Source organism: Odocoileus virginianus, chromosome 30 (assembly GCF_023699985.2).
Source record: "Odocoileus virginianus isolate 20LAN1187 ecotype Illinois chromosome 30, Ovbor_1.2, whole genome shotgun sequence".
In the NCBI taxonomy this organism is placed as follows: Eukaryota; Metazoa; Chordata; class Mammalia; order Artiodactyla; family Cervidae; genus Odocoileus; species Odocoileus virginianus.
The window spans coordinates 33167503-33187626 of record NC_069703.1 but is presented as its reverse complement, the minus strand read 5'-3'; the positions used below and the strand labels follow the sequence as shown (position 1 = coordinate 33187626).

Below are 20124 nucleotides of genomic sequence, written 5' to 3'. Positions count from 1 at the left end.
AGACTGTGAGCTAACTTTGGCTCAGATCATGAACTCCTTATTGCAAAATTCAGACTTAAATTGAAGAAAGTAGGGAAAACCATTAAGCCATTCAGGTATGACCTAAATGAAATCCCTTACAAGTATAAAGTGGAAGTGACAAACAGATTGAAGGGATTAGATCAGATAGACAGAGTGCCAGAACTATGGACAGACGTTCCTGACACTGTACAGGAGGTGGTGATCAAAACCATCCCCAAGACAAAGAAATGCAAAAAGGCAAAATAGTTGTCTGAGGAAGCCTTACAAATAGCTAAGAAAAGAAGACAACTGAAAATCAAAGTAGAAAAGGAAAGATATACCCATCTGAATGCAGAGTTCCAAAGAATAGCTAGGAGACATAAGAAAGTCTTCCTAGGTAATCAATGCAAAGAAATAGAGGAAAACAACAGAATGGGAAAGACTAGAGATCTCTTCAAGAAATTTAGAGATAACAAGGGAACATTTCAAGCAAAGATGGGCTCAATAAAGGACAGAAATGGCATGGACCTAACAGAAGCAGAAGATATCAAGAAGTGGCAAGAATAAACAGAAGAACTATACAAAAAAGATCATGACCCAGATAACCATGATGGTGTGATTATCACACCTAGAGTGTGATATCATATAACTCACCTAGAGTCAGACATCCTGGAATGTGAAGTCAAGTGGGCCTTAGGAAGCATCGCTAAGAACAAAGCTAGTGGAGGTGATGGAATTCCAGTTGAACTATTTCAAATCCTAAAAGATGCTGTGAAAGTGCTGCATTCAATATGCCAGTAAATTTCGCAAACTCAGCAGTGGCCACAGGACTGGAAAAAGTCTGTTTTCATTCTAATCTCAAAAAAAGGCAATGCCAAAGAATGTTCAAACTACATTTCACACGCTAGCAAAGTAATGCTCAAAATTCTCCAAGATAGGCTTCAAGAGTACGTGAACTGAGAACTTCCAGAGGTTCAAGCTGGATTTAGAAAAGGCAGAGGAGCCATTGATCAAATTACTGACATCTGCTGGATCATAGAAAAAGCAAGAGAATTTGGAAAAACATCTACTTCTGCTTCACTGACTACAATAAAGCCTTTGACTGTGTGGATCACAACAAACTTGGAAATTTCTTAGAGAGATGGGAATACCAGAGCACACTACTTGCCTCCTGAAAACCCTGTATGCAGGTTAAGAAGCAATAGTTAAAACTAGACATGGAACAACGGACTGGTACAAATTGGGAAAGGAGTACCTCAAGGCTGTATATCGTCACCCTGCTTATTTAACTTATATGTAGAGTTCAGTTAAGTTCAGCTGCTCAGTCGTGTCTGACTCTTTGCGACACCATGGACTGCAGCATGCCAGGCCTCCCTGTCCATCACCAACTCCCGGAGCTTACTCAAACTCATGTCCATGGAGTTGGTGATGCCATCCAACCATCTCATCCTCTGTCGTCCCCTTCTCCTCCCGCCTTCAATCTTTCCCAGAATCAGGGTCTTTTCCAATGAGTCAGTTCTTTGCATCTGGTGGCCAAAGTATTGCAGTTTCAGCTTCAACATCAGTCCTTCCAATGAATATTCAGGACAGATTTCCTTTAGGATGGACTGGTTGGATCTCCTTGCTGTTCAAGGGAGAGTCTTCTCCAACACCACAGTTCCAAAGCATCGATTCTTTGGCGCTCAGCTTTCTTTACAGTCCAACTCTCACATCCATACACGACTACTGAAAAAACCAAAGCTCTGACCAGATGGAACTTTGTTGGAAAAGTAATGTCTCTGCTTTTTAATATGCTGTCTAGGTTTGTTATAGCTTTTCTCCCAAGGACCAAGCGTCTTTTAATTTCATGGCTGCAGTCACCATTTGCAGTGATTTTGGAGCCCAAAAAAATAAAGTCTGTTACAGTTTCCACCATTTCCCCATCTATTTTCCAGGAAGTGATGGGACCAGATGCCATAATCTTAGTTTTCTGAATGTAGAGTTTTAAGCTGATTTTTCCACTCTCTTCTTTCACTTTCATCAAGAGGCTCTTTAGTTCTTCTTCGCTTTCTGTGGTAAGTATGAAGTACATCATACAGAGTACATCATGTGACATGCTCGGCTGGATGAAGCACAGGGTACAGTGCTAAAAGACAAAGAAAGGGAGAAGCCCACAAAAAGGGAACAAAGGAAATATCCATGGACTGGAGTGAGGACCTCAGGTGAAACAAACATGCCCCTTTCCCAGCTAGCCCTAATTTGCATAGGGGAAGCAGGGTGGTGGGGTTGGGGAGGGGGGAAGACAAAAACGTATTAAAAAAGGGAGCCAAGATGGGTTGAGGCCTCTCTTTTGGGGTCAGCCCACCCTCATACCTCCACAGGGTACTCTCCTTTGTCTGCCAAATAAAACTCTGAGCTGTAACATTGGTCTCCTGTTTCAAATCTTTGTTTCATTAAGACAGAACCAAGGAAATTACACTCTCCTGACACAAGATTGCTGGAAGAAATATCAATAACCTCAGATATGCAGATGATACCATCCTTATGGCAGAAAGCATAAGCACTTTCTTGATGAAACTGAAAGAGGAGACTGAAAAAGCTGGCTTAAAACTCAACATTCAAAAAATGAAGATCATGGCATCTGGTCCCATCACTTCATGGCAAATAGATGGGGGTACAATGGAAACTGACAGACTTTATACTGGGGGGCTCCAAAATCACTGCAGATGGTAGCTGCAGCCATGAAATGAAAAGATGCTTGATCCTTGGGAGAAAAGCTATGACCAACCCAGACAGAATATTAAAAAGCAGAGACATTGTTTGATGACAAAGGGCCGTACAGTCAAAGGTCTGATTTTTCCAGTAGTCATGTATAGATGTGACAGCTGGACCATAAAGAAGGGCGAGCGGTTAAGAATTGATGTTTTTGAACTGTGGTGTTGAAAAAGACTCTTGAGAGTCCCTTGGAGTCCACAAGGAGATCCAACCAGTCCATCCTAAACGAAATCAGTCCTGAATATTCATTGGAAGGACTGATGCTGAAACTAAACTCTAGTACTTTGGCCACCTGATGGGAAGAGTCGACTCACTGGAAAGACCCTGATGCTGGTAAAGAATGAAGGCAGGAGGGGATGACAGAAGACGAGATGGTTGGATGGCATCACCGACTCAACGGACTTGAGTTTGAGTAAAGTCCGGGAGCTGGTGATGGACAGGGATGCCTGGCACGCTGCAGTCCACAGGGTCGCGGAGTTGACAGGACTGAGCTACTGAACAACCACCACCACCACCAAAGGTTAGGACTCAGCACGCTCACTGTACAGGGTGGATCCTTGGTGGGGAAACCAAAATCCCAGCAGCAGCAAAGTGTGGCAAAAAAATTAAAAAAGCGTCCAGTTCAAGGTTACCCACCTGGCTAGCTATTGAGTCAGAAATTAGCTCTTAGCCTGCCCCAGGGTTCTTACTCAAATGTAAAGTCCTCAAAATCCTTACTCAGGCAGTATCCAGTACAGTTTGCAAAACACTCAGATAAGGTTCCTCTTTATATCCAGAGGCAGAGATGGAATAATGGGAAGGTTTAAAAAGGAATAAAGAGGAATGTTCCTAAAGAAGGGCGAAATCAGCATATGGAGATAACAACAGTGAGGAGGGTTGGCCACCTGCGAGGAAGACCTTCCAGGGTAGAGAAACCCCGCCCCCCGCCGCCCAGGGCCCCGCGTGCACTCCAGCACAGTCCAAGGCACAGGAAACCCATTCCTCCGAAGACTACGAATCCCAGCATGCCTCGCACCCAAAGGAGCGGCAGCACGCAATGTATGCCGGGACACGTAGTCCAGTTCTCGCTGAGGAGCAGGCCAGAACGTGCCATGACGTCAGGAGGGGTCGGGAAAAGGGAGTCAGAAACCAGTCCAGGATCAAGTTTTAAATCTTCCAGAGAGCTGACTGGTTTTCTTTGGTGACCCAAGTTTTAGGTCCCACCCCATAATCCAGCGGACCTGTGGTGTGCCTTGAGTGGCCTCTTGCCTAACTCCCTCACGGTTAAAGGCGAAGTACCAGAGGGCAAGAACAGGCAGCCTTCAAGCCTCCAGGCGCCGGCTTGTGAGACTAGTGGTGTGCAGGACGCTGTCCTGGAGAGGGGCTGAGACATCGCTTCCCCCATGTCGCCGGTGAGGACGTGGCCAGAGAGAGCCTCGAATAGCGGATTCCCCTTCCTCCGCCCGTCAGGCGAGAAAGAGAAGGGTGACAGAGGGGCGAGAGAGAGGCGCGGGCGGCGCAAAGGCTTCTGGGAGCGCGCGCATGCGCACGCCGCGGCGGGGAGTACACCCTCAACGTCTGCGGACGCTGGGGGCGTCGGGTGGCGGCGGCGGCGGCGCTTTGCGGCTGGTCGTGCGGGTCGGGCGCGGGCGGGCAGGCTCGGCGGCAGAGGCGCGCACAGGTGATTGACTGGCCAGCTGGCTGAGGCATCGCCTGGTCCTCATTGCTGGCAGGTGGCGGGATCCATTTGGGCGGCGGTGGAGGCGACGGCGGCGGCAGCGGTGGCCGGGCTTAGGAGGCACTCCCCGGGCCAAGGCCATGGCACCGCGGCTGCAGCTGGAGAAGGCGGCCTGGCGCTGGGCGGAGACGGTGCGGCCCGAGGAGGTGTCGCAGGAGCACATCGAGACCGCCTACCGCATCTGGCTGGAGCCCTGCATCCGCGGCGTGTGCAGGTGAGGCCCGCGCAAAGGCCCTCGAGCCCCTCCTCGCGCCGGACCTTGGAAAACCAGATCGTGGGGCAGTGGTGGGGGCGGGGGTAGGGGCTCCGGTTGGGGTGGGGAAGGAAGACGGCGGCCCATTGCGTGCCACTCTCAGGCTTGGAGAGAACGCGGTGGAGGGCTTCCTCCTCTCCGCCTTCTGGGCGACCCGGCAAAGGCACAGCCTTGCAGGGCTGTGCACGGAGGTGATGATGCTGGAAGCCCTTCAGAAAAGGTTCTGAGTTCTTATCTCGAAGATGGCGGTGGGGATGGTTGAAAGCAGGAACTGGAGAGCTTCGCAAACGTTGGTGGTCGTTCCATCCTGGCCGCGGCACGGCGTTTGGTCTTAGAAAACTGGGAGCTTGGAAGTGCATTTCATCATTGTCTTGTTATTAGTGTCGACGCTGAAGGCTGGGTCATATTTTTGGGGTAGGGCAGCTTTAGGAAAACATATATAGTTAGTCTGCGTCATCGGTACCCATCATCACCAGTTGACATCCCCTCTCTCACTAATTTAGTATTTTTTTTTTTAGCTCCCCCCGCCCCCCCGGGGGAGGGGTCGTCTCTGACCCAGTACCGTTTTGCCAAGTACACAGTGTGAGCTGTGTTGGTGTTCTCCTTCACTTCTCCTTAGCCTTCGAACCTTTTTTTGCCTTTCCTTTTAGATCGAATTCTTTGCTGCTTTTTCCACGTTTTAACGCGGGAACTATAGTTTGTGTTCCGGAGTGTTGTCGAATTGACTTAGCCAAGACGGGCATGCTCAGTAGCCTTTTAGCAAGTATTCAGTAAAGACTTTCTGGAGTTGTTACATTTCGAGGCAGGACCCCGGAGGAATGGAAGTCAAGGTCTCAGATCTGAAGCTTTAAAGACTAGTGTGGGAAGTGAAACGAGTTAGGGAGCTTCCATAAGGCAAACGAATAATTCCAAGTTCTGGGCGTCTGGCTCAGGAGGAGGGCAACAGGCAGTACTGGAATGACATAGCCTGTATAATAGGTAAGCTTCAGTCAGTTTCTCCACCTAGTTTCCAGGGTAACCAAAAAATAGAAATTCACTAAAATAGTTCCGATTTTAATAGAAAGAAAGGAGTAGAAATTGGCTGAGATCACTATAAGGGGAGTGTCACAGAGGTGAGTTTTAAGCTGCAACAGTAGCAAGGTTTATATCCAAGCGGTTTTTTTCTTAAATAACGTCACTCATTTAAAATGTACAATCCAGTGGTTTTTTTGTTTGTATATTCACAAAGTTGTTCCTACGGCAACTCAATCTGACTTCCCCTCCCCCTCAGAAAAAAGCCCTGTATCTGTTAGTTTGGCACTTGTAAACCATCTCCCCCGCCCCAAGTATGCGAGTAATCACTGATCTACTTTCTGCCTCTAAATTGGCCTTTTCCGAACTTTTCATGTAAATGGAATCATACAGTGTGTTAACTTTGACAGCATAATGTTTTCAAGAATCATCCATGTGGTAGCATATGTCGGTTTTTAATTTCATTTCAAAAATTGTAAAAGTTATGTAAAATGCACAGTGAAATTAACCGTTTTTAAAGTAGACAATTCCACTGCATTAAGTTTCCTTACAAGTATTGTACAAACATCACCATGGTCTCCTTCCAGACTTCTTCCATCACCCTAAAAGGAAACTCCATATCCATTAGTAGTCACATCCCATTTTCCCTTCGTCCATCCCCTGGCAAGCACTCATCTTTTTGTCTCTATAGATTTCTTTATTCTGGATATTTATTTATTTATTTTTTCATTTATTTTTATTAGTTGGAGCTAATTACTTTACAGTATTGTAGTGGTTTTTGCCATACATTGGCATAAATCAGCCATGGATTTACATGTGTTCCCCATCCTGATCCCCCCTCCCACCTCCCTCCCCATGGATATTTTATATTAAGTGAAATCATAAAATGCATAGCCTTTTTTTGTCTGGCGTTCACTTAGCATAATGTTTTCAAAGGTCATCCATGTTATAACACGTGTCAGTACTTTATTCCTTTTTGTGGTTGAATAGTATTCCATTGTTGGATATAACGCATTTTGTCTGTTCATCAGTTGATGGATTTGAGAGAGTTTCCAGCAGCTTCATTGAGGGATAATTGACAGATACAGTTGTACATATTTAAAGTGTACAACATGAGGGACTTTCCTGGTGGTCCAGTGGCTAAGATTCCGTGCTTTCAATGCAGGGAGTCCAGGTTTGATCCCTGGTGGGGAACTAGATCCCACATGCCCCGACTAAAGATCCCATGTGCCTCAACTAAGACAAGGTGCAACCAAATCAATATTTAAAAAACAAAGTGTACAACGTGATAATTTGATAGACATTATGGAGTGATTACCAGAATCAAGGCAACTGACACCTCACAACATAGTTAAATTGATGGGTATTTTGGTTGTTTCCACTTTTTGGCTGTTGTGAATAACTTTGGTATGAATATTTGTGTACAAGTTTTTGTTGGAACATCTATTTTTTTGTTCCTTTGAGTATTTACCTAGGAGTGGAATTGCTGGGTCATTTAATAACTATGTTTAACATTTTGAGGAACCAATTGTTTTCCAAAGCGGCTGCAGTAGTTCGCATATAATGTACGACAATTTCAATTTCTTCTCATCCTCACATTTGTTTCTTTTTTTCTTATAGCCATCCTGGTGGATGTAAATTGGTATCTCATTTGATGACTAATAAGGTTGAACATCTTTTCATGTGCTTATCGACCATTTGTAGATCTTTGGAGAGTTCTTTTCACATCCCTTGCCCACTTTTAAAATTAGATTGTCTTTATTTTTGAGTTAAAGTTCTTCATATATTCTCAATATAAGTCCCATGTATTTGCAAATATTTTCTCATTCTGTAGGTTCTCTGTTTCCCTTTCTGGTTAGTACCCTTTGCAACAAAAAAGCTTTTGCTTTAATGAACCATTAATTCTGGGGCTCCCTGGTGGCTCAGTGCTAAAGAATCCGCCTGCCAGGCAGGAGGTGGGTTCAGTCCTTGGGTCGGGAAGGTCCACTGGAGAAAGAAGTGGCAACCCACTCCAGTATTCTTGTCTGGAGAATCCCATGGACAGAGGAGCCTGGTGGGCTACAGTCCATGGGGTCACAAACAGTCGGACACGACTTAGCTCCTAAACAACAATAACAACACAGTAGTTTTATTTATCTTTTGTTTTGGTCACTAGCACTTTTGAAACCAGCCTGATCTGAAGTTCAAAAAGTTTTTATTTAAATATCAGAAAGATTTCTCCTACCCTTTTGTTTAAGCATTTCTTCTGACTCTTAAGATATTAAATAATTAATTTTAAGATATTATCAGTACCTTTAAAATACTTCACAGAAAAATTTTTAATGAGATGCCAGAGCTGAAGAAGTGTGTAGCCACAGGCAAAGACAAGATGACTCAGAACTATTTACTTTCTGAAACTGCTTAGTACAATCACAGCAAGAAAGCAATCTATACTAAATCTTATGTACAAAGAATTCTGCAAATATTTTGTCTTAATTCTTAAAACCAGTGAGGATTGTAGTCAAATAAGTCCCTTTCCCGTGGTTTCCCCTGTGGCTCAGACAGTGAATCTGCCTGCAATGCAGGAAACCTGGGTCCGATCCCTGGGTCTTGAAGATCCCTTGGAGTAGGAAATGGCAACCCACTCCAGTATTCTTGCCTGGAGAATTCCATGGACAGAGGATCCTGGTGGGCTACAGTCCACGGGGTCGCAAAGAGTCAGAGAGGACTGAGTGACTTAACACTTTCACTTTCAGGTTCCTTGCAGTAAAATTGTTTGGTAAGGGATATGCAGTTTTCATTTTGACCCATTTTGCTAGATTTCCCATTAGAGTGTTGGTTTCACTTTACATTTCTACTACCAGTGTGTAAGAATGTCTTGTTTCCATAATCAACACAATATGTTAGTCATACTTTTTCATCTGATAGGTGGAATATGGTGCCATGTTAATTTCTTTTTGTGACAGTTGAGATCTTGATTTGAATTTTTAAAATCGGAACTTACACTTCATAGTTGTATATAGGAGTGTAATGTCTGTTTTGTTTTCATCAGAGAAACCAAAACATTTCAGAGATGTAATGCCTTCAAGAAAGTCCGTGTTATGCCCCTTATTTGTCTGTGCTTCATGGCTAATGGGACCTTAGTTCCCCATTCAGGGAGGGATGGAACCTGGGTCCCTGCACTGAAAGCCCTGAGTCCAAACCACTAACCGCCAGGGATTCCTTGTTAGGCCAGTTTACAAACACTGAAGTGACTTCCCCTGGCTCCAGTCTAAACCCCTTCATAAGGACTGTTGGATCCAATGCTCAGGTTTCTACTGAGCCTTTCCTCTTTGATGTTCCAGTGATACCTTTTCTCTGTTGGTGCACTTCCTCTCTCACTTTACCACTTTTGCCTTGCTAACCTGTCCCTGATCCTCAGAAGAGGTCAAGGAACAGATTTTTTTTAATTAAAAAAAAATCTTAATTATGGCAAATTTAAACATACACTGAAGTAGGATTTCCCTGGTGTTCCAGTGGTTAAGACTCCATTTTTGCTCTGTAGAGGGCGTGGATTCAATCCCTGGTCAGAGAACTAAGATCCCTATGCCATGTGATGTGGGGAAAAAAGAGAGAGAGATGGTAAAATGACACCCTGCGATCCCATACAGTTTTATCAGTTATTGACCCAAGATGATCAGTTTTGTTGCTGAAAGCTCAGCTCTCTGTACACCAGTGTCAAATTGAATTTCGGAGGCAGTTTTGGGTGAAGTAGAAAAGAATCGCTTTATTATTTTGCCAGGCAAAGGGGGCCACAGCAGGCTAATGCCCTCAGAACCTCGTGTCCCAACTTGGGGAAGATCAGTCCAGTTCAGTCACTCAGTCGCATCCGACTCTTTGCGACCTCATGAACTGCAGCGCACTAGGCTTCCCTGTCCATCACCAACTCCCAGAGCTTGCTCAAACTCAGGTCCATCGAGTCAGTGATGCTGGATCTTAGTTGTGGCTCTCGGGATCTTAAAGCACTGTGTCTTGAGGATCTCATCCTCTGTCATCCCCTTCTCCTTCTGCCTTCAATCTTTTCCAGAATCAGGGTCTTTTCCAGTGAGTCAGTTCTTCGCATCAGGTGGCCAAAGTATTGCAGTTTCAGCTTCAGCATCAGTCCTTCCAGTGAATATTCAGGACTGATCTCCTTTAGGATGGACCGGTTGGATCTCCTTGCAGTCCAAGGGACGCTCAAGAGTCTTCTCCAACACCACAGTTCAAAAGCATCAATTCTTTGGCACTCAACTTTCTTTATAGTCTGACTCTCACATAATCAAACTCATACAGCCAAGTCTTTATGGTCCAATTCTTGGGGAAGATAGTGAGAAGTTTTATAGTAATTATTCAAAAAGGGTGTGCTCACCTTGTGGACAGTCTTCTGAGGGGTTATTGGTAAGGTGAGGAGGAGTCACTCTTTAGGTCCATATGATCTGGGGTCTGCATGCTTATGGGCAGCATGCAAACCTGCTTAGTTGTGTCTGACTCTGTGACCCCATGGACTGTAACCCACCAGTGTCCTCTGTCCATGGAATTTTCCAGGCAAGAATACTGGAGTGGGTTGCCATTTCCTACTCCAAGGGGATCTTTCCCACCCGAGGATGGAATCCTCTCATCTCTTTCTCTCCAGTGTTGGCAGGTGAATTGTTTACCACTGCCCCACCTGGAAAGCCTTGTGGGCAGTATATCAAAGTTACTTGGTAGCTTCTCCCACGAAAGGGCTTTGCAAGATAACTCAAAGGTATTGTTGTGTGTATCCATTGATACACAGGACCTTGCCCCAAGGCTGCTCTTGACTGTTCCTCTCACGGCCCCGCCCTTCCCTAATTAGTAAGTGTTAGTCGCTCAGTCCTGTGGACTCTGCATCCCATGGACTGCAGATTTTACAGGCAAGGATACTGCAGTGGGTTGCCATTCCCTAATGAACAACTGCTCCAACCTGCCCTTCACAACTCGGGGAAGGTCAAGGAGACTGAAGGAAGGCTATTTCCTGGAGTCAAAGAAATGGGGGGCACAGAAAGACCTTGTCCCCAGGAGCCCAACAGGGCCCTGCACTGTGTCAGTTATATTCTCATTGCATGATGTACCTTCACTGCTTAACCCAACTTTAAAAATTTCCAGTGTTCCTCGTTTAGTAAGGATTTTGTGTTCTGTGAAAGCTGTGTCCTTGTGGGGTTTTGTTCATTACGTGTCTTTCTGCTGTTCTGCACTAACACTTGCAGGATTACTTAGTACAACCAAGGTTTGAATGAAAGTGGGAAACCTGTCCTTAATCTCAGGCTCAGCTGTTATTTGAATTTTTAAATTTTCTTTCTGTTTATCTGTTAAATTCAACAAATATTATATGCCATGCAGAGTAGTCATTCTTTATTCAAAAAAAATTTTTTTTCCCTAGCATCTGCTGTGGTCGAGGGTGGCTCTGAAATAAAGCCAACAGAGGTTAAAGTTCCTTCATTTGCCATTTATTTTAGAGATAAGAAAGATATAAACAGCGTAATTGTTACTTTCAAAAAAAGGAGACAGGTGTCACATAATATACTTTTGCAAGTTGTTTTTATTTGATGGGTTGTCTTTTTCTGTATTTATTGGTCCGTATAGATCTGCCTTATTATTTTTAATAGCAGTGTGCTATTTCACTATGTAGAGAGAGATGTGTTATAATTTAACCAGTTCTCTTGTTTTCTAAAAGTTTTAATTGACGCATTTATTTTTGGCTGTGCTGGATGTCTGTTGCTGTAAGGGTTTTCTCTAGTTGCCACTGCAGGTCTCTAGAACCTCTTCTAAAGCTTTTAATTTCCTCATCCTCCGATTGAAGATGGACCTCAGCAATGTCCTTTTAGAGTCCTGGATCGGGTTTTTGTTTTTGTTTTCCAGTTATGCCTCGCACTGCAACTAGAAATTGTTAAATTTTTGTTAATTTATCTTTGCTGTACTGGGTCTTTGTTGCCATATGGGCTTTTCTGTAGTTGGTGGTTAGCGGGGGCTCCTCTTTTTGCAGTGCGGGACTTCTCCTTGCTGTGGCTTCTTGGGAGCTCTAGGGCTTGCAGGCTTAAGTACTTCTGGCTTGTGGCACGTGGGTTGAGTTGCCCCATGGCATGTGGGATCTTCCTGGGCCAGGAGTCGAGCCCCTGCCCCCTGCATTAGCAGATGGATTCTTATCCACTGGACCACCAGGCAAGTCCTCCCAATTAAACAAAAGGTGCCTCAGATCTTAGCTGTGGCTCTCAGGATCGTAAAGCATTGTGTCTTGAGGACCTTATCGGGGTAGCTGATGGACTCTGCGGTTGTGGCTTTGGATCTCCAGAGTGCTTGACTCAGTAGTTGTGGCGTGTAGCTTAGTTGCTCCGCTGCACATGGGGTCTTACTTCCCTAATGGGATCCAACCCGTGTCTTCTGCACTGCAAGGCGGACTCTTCACTACCAGATGACACAGGTTTTTGTTTTTTTTTTTTTACTTTGTGGGTTTTTTCCCTTTTGATTCAGAGAATGAGGCACGTATCCATCCTTATTTTTGCTTTTCACCAAATGGGCACTCAATTTTCTTAAACCATTTACTGAATAATCTAGTATTCACCACCACTAGTTGAGAGGCCATCTTTATTTACTTACTTAGTGGTCCTGCCACAGGGTATCTGGCTTGATTCCCCAGCCAGAGGTAGAATTCATGCCCCTTCAGTGGAAGCACTGAGTCTTAACAGTGGACCACCAGAGGACTCAAGAAGTCACTTTTATTATATGACAAATTACTCTACGTATTTGGGTTTATTTCCTGGTCCTGTTCCCTTCCACTGATTCTACTGAATATCCCTGGGCTCGGATAACAGTTCCAGTTACTTGCCAATATTTTTTAAATATCAGATAAGGCAGGATCCTTCTTACATTTCTCTGTGAAGGACTTCCCCGGTGGTCTAGTGTTTTAAGGCTGAGCGCCCCATGGAGGGGGCCCAGGTTCCACCTCTGACCAGGGAACTAGAGTGCCCATGAGGTAGCCAGATGGCCCTGCGTGCCGCAAAGACCTGGCGCAGCCTAAAAAGATTCCGGGATTTTTCTAGTGATTCTTATGCAACTAAAATTTATATTTTATGTACAGAAAAGCGAACAAAGTCGAGAGATTTACACCGGGTGAATTATCACACTGGGAACATACATATCTTGTATCTAACAGCAAGATTGAAACGTTGCCTGGGGGACTTCTCTAGTGGCCCAGTGGTTGAGATCCTGCACTTGCCCTGCAGGGAGTATTGGTGGTCCAGTGGCTAAGAATCTGCTTACCAGTGCAGGGGACACGGGTCTGATCCCTGGTCCGGGAAGATCCCACGTGCCGCGGTGAGAAGCCCTGATACCGCAACTAGAGAAAGGCCTCCACAGAAAGGAAGACCCAGCACGGCCAAGATTAAAATGAATAGTAAACTTCAAACTTCAAACACCACAGATTATCTACCTTGTTTTGAACTTTGTATACAATTAATTTTACATTGTATTTCCTCTGTGTCTGGCCTCTTTTGCTCAACACTGTGAGATTCATACACCTTGTGAGATTCATTCACATTGTGAGTAGCAGCAGAATGTTCATTCTTAGTCATTTGCAGAATTCCATTGTGTTATTTCATACACACGCATGAGGGATCTTAGTTCCTTGACCAGGGATCAAACCAGAGCCCCCTGCATTGCACGATGGATTCTTAATAACCGCTGGAACGCCAGGGAAGTTCCTACATTCAGTGTTTCTGTTCACAACTCATTGGCCAGAACTTATTTCATTGGTTCTGCCAGTCCAGAAAGGATCTAGAAGAGGGTTACTCGGCAAACTGCACTATCGGTTAGCATCAAGGTGTCTGTCTAGCTGCATTTTGCATTCCCTGTGTGACAACTTTTTATGCTTAGGGGCCATTTGTGTGCCTCTTGCAACAGCCTCTTGAGCCCTTTGCCCATTTTTATTTTGGGTTATTAGTCCTCATCAGTTTGTAGGAATTCTTTTTTAAAATACTTATATTTTTAACTTTACCCTTTCCTGCTCTGAGTCTTCTCAGTGTCCTGTGTGCGGATGTTCTCTCGCTGTGACAAGTGGGGGCTGCTCTCTTGTTGGGGGCGTGCAGGCTTCTGATGGCGACGGCTGCTTTTGCTGCCAAGCACAGACTAGAGCACACGTGCTCAGCAGTTGTGGCTCTCGGCATCAGTTTACTCCTTGGCACGTGGAATCATCCTGGACCAGGGAGCGAACCCATGTCCCCTGCGTTGGCAGGAGGATTCTTACCCACTGGATCACCAGGGAAGTCCAGTAGGAGTTCTTTATGTATTAAGAGATTATTTCTGTGACATGAGTTGTAAATTTTTTTTATTTGTATCGTCTTTTTTTTTTTTTCCCCCTCTTGTGGCTGTGCCATGTGGCATGTGGAACTTCCCTTACCAGGGATTGAACCCATGCCTCCTGCAGTGGAAGCACAGAGTCTTAACCACTGGGCCACCAGGGAAGTGCCTGTACCATTGTCTTTTTTATGGATTGGTTTGCCATGCAAAAAGCTTTTATGAGATTACATTAATGGATCTTTTGTGACTCCTAAACGTTGAGTCATCGACTCAATCCTTTTTCATACCAGTGTTTAAAAGAAATTTGCTGATTTTTTTTAATGTTATTGTGGTTTTAATTAATGTTTAAATCTTTGATCCACTTGGAATTTGTACTGAAGTGATATTGTGAAATGAATCCGACTGTATCTTTTTGCAGGTAGCTGCCTGGTTGCCCCATCCCTGTTTATTAAAGGTTATGTCTTTACTCCACTGATTTGGATACCTTTGTTACATGCTAAGTTACCCTGTGTATTTGGGTCTGTTTCTGAACTTTTTATTTTATTACATTGTTTTAGTTTGGGGGTCTTCCTAATTCAGTATCTTGTAGGACTTAATCCTTCCTGACTGTTTTTTTAGGCGTTGTTTTGTTTTGGCTTTTAAATTTGTGTTCTGTTCCATAATTTGTCTGCTTGACTTAATTGAAAAAAAAAAATCTTCTAATTTTTTTTTTTTGGACAATTTATAATACATGCAGATGAAGATGTACCATGTTTACTCCATGGCTGAGTTTGAGAAGTATGTCATAAAATGCTTTAAAAAAAAGAAAGAAAGAAAACCAAGCAGGAATGAGTAGATTAAGTTTGGTCTGTTTGTTTCTTTCTTTGAAATTGTGCTGGTGGAAGGAGGAGGGGCTCTCTTTAGGGGTCTGGTGGGGTGCTCTGTGGTGACCTTTGAAAGGCTGCTTGGGCACTGAGCTGTATTCTTTTTTTGTTTTCTTTTCTAGTAGAGGACTTACTAATATTGTCTTAATAGTTACTTTGCTTTGGAGAGGTTTTTAAACTTGCCTTCTGTGTGTGCTTAATCTTGTCCGACTCTTTGCGTCCCTATGGACTGTGGCCCACCAGGCTCCTCTGTCCATGGGATTCCCAGGCAAGAATTCTGGAGTGGGTTGCCATGTCCTTCTCCTGGGGCTTTTCCCAACCCAGGGATTGAACCTGTATCTCTTATGTCTCCTGCTTTGGCCGGTGGGTTCTTTATCACTAGCGCCGCCTGGAAAGCCAGCACCAGCCTTGAAAAATTGTAAATGTTTAGATGAAGGGTAAGAGAAGCCTCTTTGGTGTCAAATGATGTAACCTTGGGACTCTTTCTCATGAAATAGAGCAACCGCGGGCTGGCAAACCTGCTTCGAGGCAGTGGCTGCATGTATGCATGAGGCTTCACCGGGATCCTGATGCCTCGTGTGTCCTCTCTGCTGTATGTTTACTTTCTCTTACGTCCTTTTGGTCAGAATTCAGAATTTCAAATAAAATCAGGTTGTTAGGTGAATGTGAAAGTGAAGTCGCTCAGTCGTGTCCGACTCTTTGTGACCCCATGAACTGTAGCCTACCAGCCTCCTCTGTCCATGGGATTTTCCAGGCAAGAATACTGGAGTGGGTTGACTTCTCCAAGAGATCTTCCCAACACAGGGGTTGAACTCGGGTGTCCCGCATTATAGGCAGATGCTTTACCGTCTGAGCCACTAGACTTAATGAATTTCCAGATGTGAATATTCTGAAAGCAATCCGTGGTTCCCATCCTTCCTTTAACAGATACTTTAAATGAAGCCACATATGTCCAACCGGTTCCTTCTTTCCCCTCGCCACAAAAATAACCAGTGCCGAGGACTGTTGACTTGAACTCTTACGTCAGCCACTCTCTCCTACGTGTCAGGTCTTGTTTCTCATCTCTTAGTTACAGCATCCATGTTGTTTCTCTGTTTCACTGCCGCTCCCCACCAAGAGCCAAGATTTAGACTTTGAAAATTTCCCGTTTAAAACAAAAAATTAGAAGCTTAAGACAGTAAAAATAGGAGGAACTTTGTGAGAATGGCAATGATTGGGAAAGCAAAACTTGTGAAATCTTCAAATGATTCTGATAAGCCACTTTGCTTGAGAAGTGTAATTAGAGAACCTTTTTTATTTTTTTGTCAAATGCCTGGTAATGCCTTGGTCTTTCTATTTTCTTTCTTTTTTTCTTTTCCTGTTGAGCTTTTTATTTGGGGGTATAACTAATTTACAATGCTCTGATAGTTTCAGGTGAACAGTGAAGGGATTTAGCCATACATATACATGTATCCACTTAGAGGATCTTTCTAAAGTTCCAGTCCAGTTCTTCTTCTTCGTAAAATTGTATATTGGCTCCTTGTTGCTTCCGGAATAAAGTCCGAGTTCTTGCCATGCATAGTGTGTGAGGGCTTCTGTGATCTTACCTAGCCCCTGCTTCTCTGCAGCCTCTCGGCTTTCCGAGACCCTCTCCCCAAAGCCTCCAGCTGTGGGGAACTGCATCCACAGGGAGACTTCCTTGTAAGCCTCGGCTGGTTTTGCCTCTCTAGCCTCTCTCCATAGGCTCTCCTGGGCCTGGAGGGCTCTCTGGTTCTCCTCTCACGTGTTGTGAGTTTCTGTGTGCCCTTGGAGACTCCCAGCTTGGCAGCAGTCCCCTCCTGTGAGGTTCCCGCTGAGCGATCTGTGCTTAATGCCTGCATGGCGCTTGCTTCTCTGAAGCTGTCCTTTCACCTTGCTGTTGCATCATGACTTGTGAGCGCTTCTTTGGTGCCTGGGACTTTGTCTTTTATTTTGGTATCTCCTCAGGTCCTGTAATTCTTATCTGAGCATATCAACTTGACAGAATGTGTGAACCTGTAGAGTGTAGTTTCCTTTAGAAGATGATAGGTTTTGGTTACAAAGGGACACTGTTGACTTTCACTCTGCACTGTGACATGTCTTGTGGAAAACTGATGCTGGTCATATTGATTGATAGCAGCTTGAAACAGTCCCCGCAGCAGCACGCTGAGCACAGATCACCCAGACTGATCACAACCACTACCTCTTACCCAGCACCACTTCTGCCCTTGTTTTCATCATCTTTCTGTTTCTGGCTAGAGGCAGAAAGGGCAGAATGGTCTTACTGTCTCATGTACTTAGGTGTTTTTATAAACATGGGCTTCTAAAGGGATCCAAATTAAAAAGATCAGAAAATTCTAGTGTTCACCTAACCCCACCCCCCTTGTTTTATAAATGAGGAGATGGAGACCTTTTCCTGTGAGCAGAATCATGACAGGGGGTTGGTTTTGTTGTCTTTCGACTAGCACATAGGACAAGAGGAGCCAGGGAGTGTTGAGTCAGCCACCAAAGTTCTGGAAAGGGCTTGAAGGTAGGCAGTGACCTGCTGCAGCCTCTCCCCTCGCCCACCTGTCAAAGATGGGGAGGCTTCTGAATTCCTCCTTCCTTGTTGACATCTGGCGAGAGACTGGTTTGTGATTATGAAATAAAATGATAGAGGGACAAGAATGTTCTTAATTAGAGGGGACTAGTTGAGTTCCTGGACCTAACAATTTGAAATTTTCAAGGACAGTTCAGTCAGTCAGTGGTTATTATTGGAACCATTTCAGTAATATTCGTCTAACCTGTTCTCTGCCTGTGTGTGTATCTACACACACACACGCAAATCACTTTCCAGAATCTGGTGCTGCATTCAGCAAAGCTTTAGTATGGTCAGGGGTCTTCCCCAGAAGCAGAGTTGGCTTGTTGCCATTCTTCATTGATTTCTCCCTGAGCTGGGTGTGAAACGAAGCCAGAGAGCCAAGAAACTAAAAGGTGTTGAGGGAGAAAAACAAAGCAATACTGACTCTTTAAGTGATCACGCAGAGCGTAAGATCTCTACCCTCCACTCCCATTCAGATAATAAATTTTCTTTGAACTGCACAGCAACTGTGTGTTCATTGACTGTTGGTTTCTGTCCACTGTGCTGGAAGGTACACTTCTAAATGACAGATTGTTGGAGATCTGTGAAAACAGAACCAAAACTATTACTTTTAACCTGTGGTGAGTGTAGAAGGAGCTTAAATCATTTGTACCCTTAGATTCTTAGCCTACTTTTTTTTTTTTTACCACTTTACAGTTTTTTTAATTATATAACTCAACTTTACTTGTTTTTTAAACTTTTTATTTTGTATTGGGATATAGCCAATTAAAAATACTGTGATAGTTTCAGGTAGACAGCAAAGGGATACGTATACATGTATCAGTCTGTTTCAATCAGTCGCTCAGACAGGTCTACTCTTTGCGACCCCATGAACCGCAGCACGCCAGGCCTCCCTGTCCACCAGCTCCTGGAGTTTACCCAAACCCACGTCCATTGAGTCAGTGATGCCATCCACCCATCTCATCCTCTATCGTCCCCTCTCCTCCTGCCCTCAATCTTTCCCAGCATCAGGGTCTTCTCAAATGAGTCAGCTCTTCGCATCAGGTGGCCAGAGCATTGGAGTCGCATGTATGTTATACATGTATACGTTCAACCATACATATCCATGTGTCCATTCTCCTCCTAACTCCCCTCCCATCTGGGCTTTCCACATAACATTGAGCAGAGTTCCCTGTGCTGAACAGTAGATCCTTGGTTATCCATTTTGACTGTCGCAGTTTGTACATGTCTATCCCAAACTCACTAACTATCCCCCACAGACAGTTTGACTTGTGAGAAATTGTTTCCTCTTTTTACAGTTTTGGACATCACTACAGATGTCTCCTTTTCCTTCTTGCTTGCACCATCTAATCTGTTCCCAAGTCCTGTTGATTGCCTTGCATTGCTATGCTTGAATTAAGCTTTCTTCCCTTGCTTGCATTGCCACCAAATATATTTAGGACTTCATCTCTCACCAGGAAAATTGTTGTGTTGCTTTGTTCAGCTTCAGTCCATCATTTATGTTGCTGCCAAAGTGTTTACTGGTCTAAAACCGCAGCAGGGGATGTCACAGTTGCTTGGGGTACCAGCCCAGACATTTGGGGAGCCTGTCTACTGCTGTAGCCACTTCGTGTTCCTGTATCCATAGCCCCAGGAAGAAAGTAGCCGTTACAGTTCTTCGTTTTGTTTCCTTGCTGCAGTCTCAGACATTCTGTGGACAAGTGCCTGGAAGTACTGAAACAAAATGTTGGTGTCATTTAACATTTTGTGATATTTTCTCAAGATTTCTCCTGTTTAACCACCATGGATAGTGACTCTCACTTTACCCTGATTCATCAACATCCTTTTTTTTTTCTAATTCTGTAAGTGAAAACATTTTTCATGGCTGTTTTAAGTTTGCATTTTTCCACGGCTGAGATGTTTCCCCCTGTGTTTGTTAACTGTTCTTAAAGGAAAGCTTAGAGGAAGCTCTTCTTAAGAATTGGGAGATTTGGGAGTTCCCTGGTGGTCCAGTGGTTAGGACTCGTTTGTACTGCTGTGGCCCTAGGTTCAACCCTGGTGGGGGAACTAAGATCCTGCAAGCTGCGTGATGTGCTTGCTTAAAAAAAAAGAACTAGGGGGTCTGTCAGACTGAAATGGATCATTGGCTTGTGGAGTTAATAACAGAAAAAGCTTTATTTAGTCAGTCTGTATTTGTTAGGGCTTCTAGACACAGGTGATGGGAACTTGAAAATAACCTCATGTAAGGGAAGTGCCTCAGTTAAATCTAAGGAGGTGTTTGTTTTAATTCAGGAAAGATTTAAACAAATAAATCAAGGCTAGGGCAGAACAAAGCTGGTGGAGGTGATAGAATTCCAGCTGAGTTATTTTACATCCTTAAAGATGATATTAAATGCTGCAGTCAGTATGCCAGCAAATTTGGAAAACTCAGCAGTGGCCACAGGACTGGAAAAGGTCAGCATTTATTCCAGTCCCAAAGAAAGGCAATGCCAAAGAGCTACTGTACAATTGGGCTCCTTTCACATGCTAGCAAGGTAGTGCTCAAAATCCTTCAAGCTAGACTTCAACAGTATGTGAACCGAGAACTTCCAGATGTACAAGCTGGATTTAGAAAAGGCAGAGGAACCAGAGCTTAGATTGCCAACATCTGCTGGGTCATAGA

General features: G+C 44.3%; 1 protein-coding gene across 3 annotated transcripts in view; it reads left to right on the top strand.

The window, feature by feature from the left end:
* The first annotated feature begins 4348 nt into the window (after window positions 1-4348).
* The window catches only part of USP48 (ubiquitin specific peptidase 48), a 73021-nt gene continuing 57245 nt past the window's right edge, over window positions 4349-20124 (top strand). For 2 of the 3 annotated variants that reach the window (XM_020874510.2, XM_020874509.2), the window contains exon 1: window positions 4350-4685. In XM_020874510.2, the coding sequence (XP_020730169.1) occupies window positions 4552-4685 (134 nt within the window). In that variant the 5' untranslated portion in view covers window positions 4350-4551. Of the gene's footprint in view, window positions 4686-20124 lie in introns of all 3 variants that reach the window. The other variant, XM_020874511.2, reaches the window with a different exon arrangement.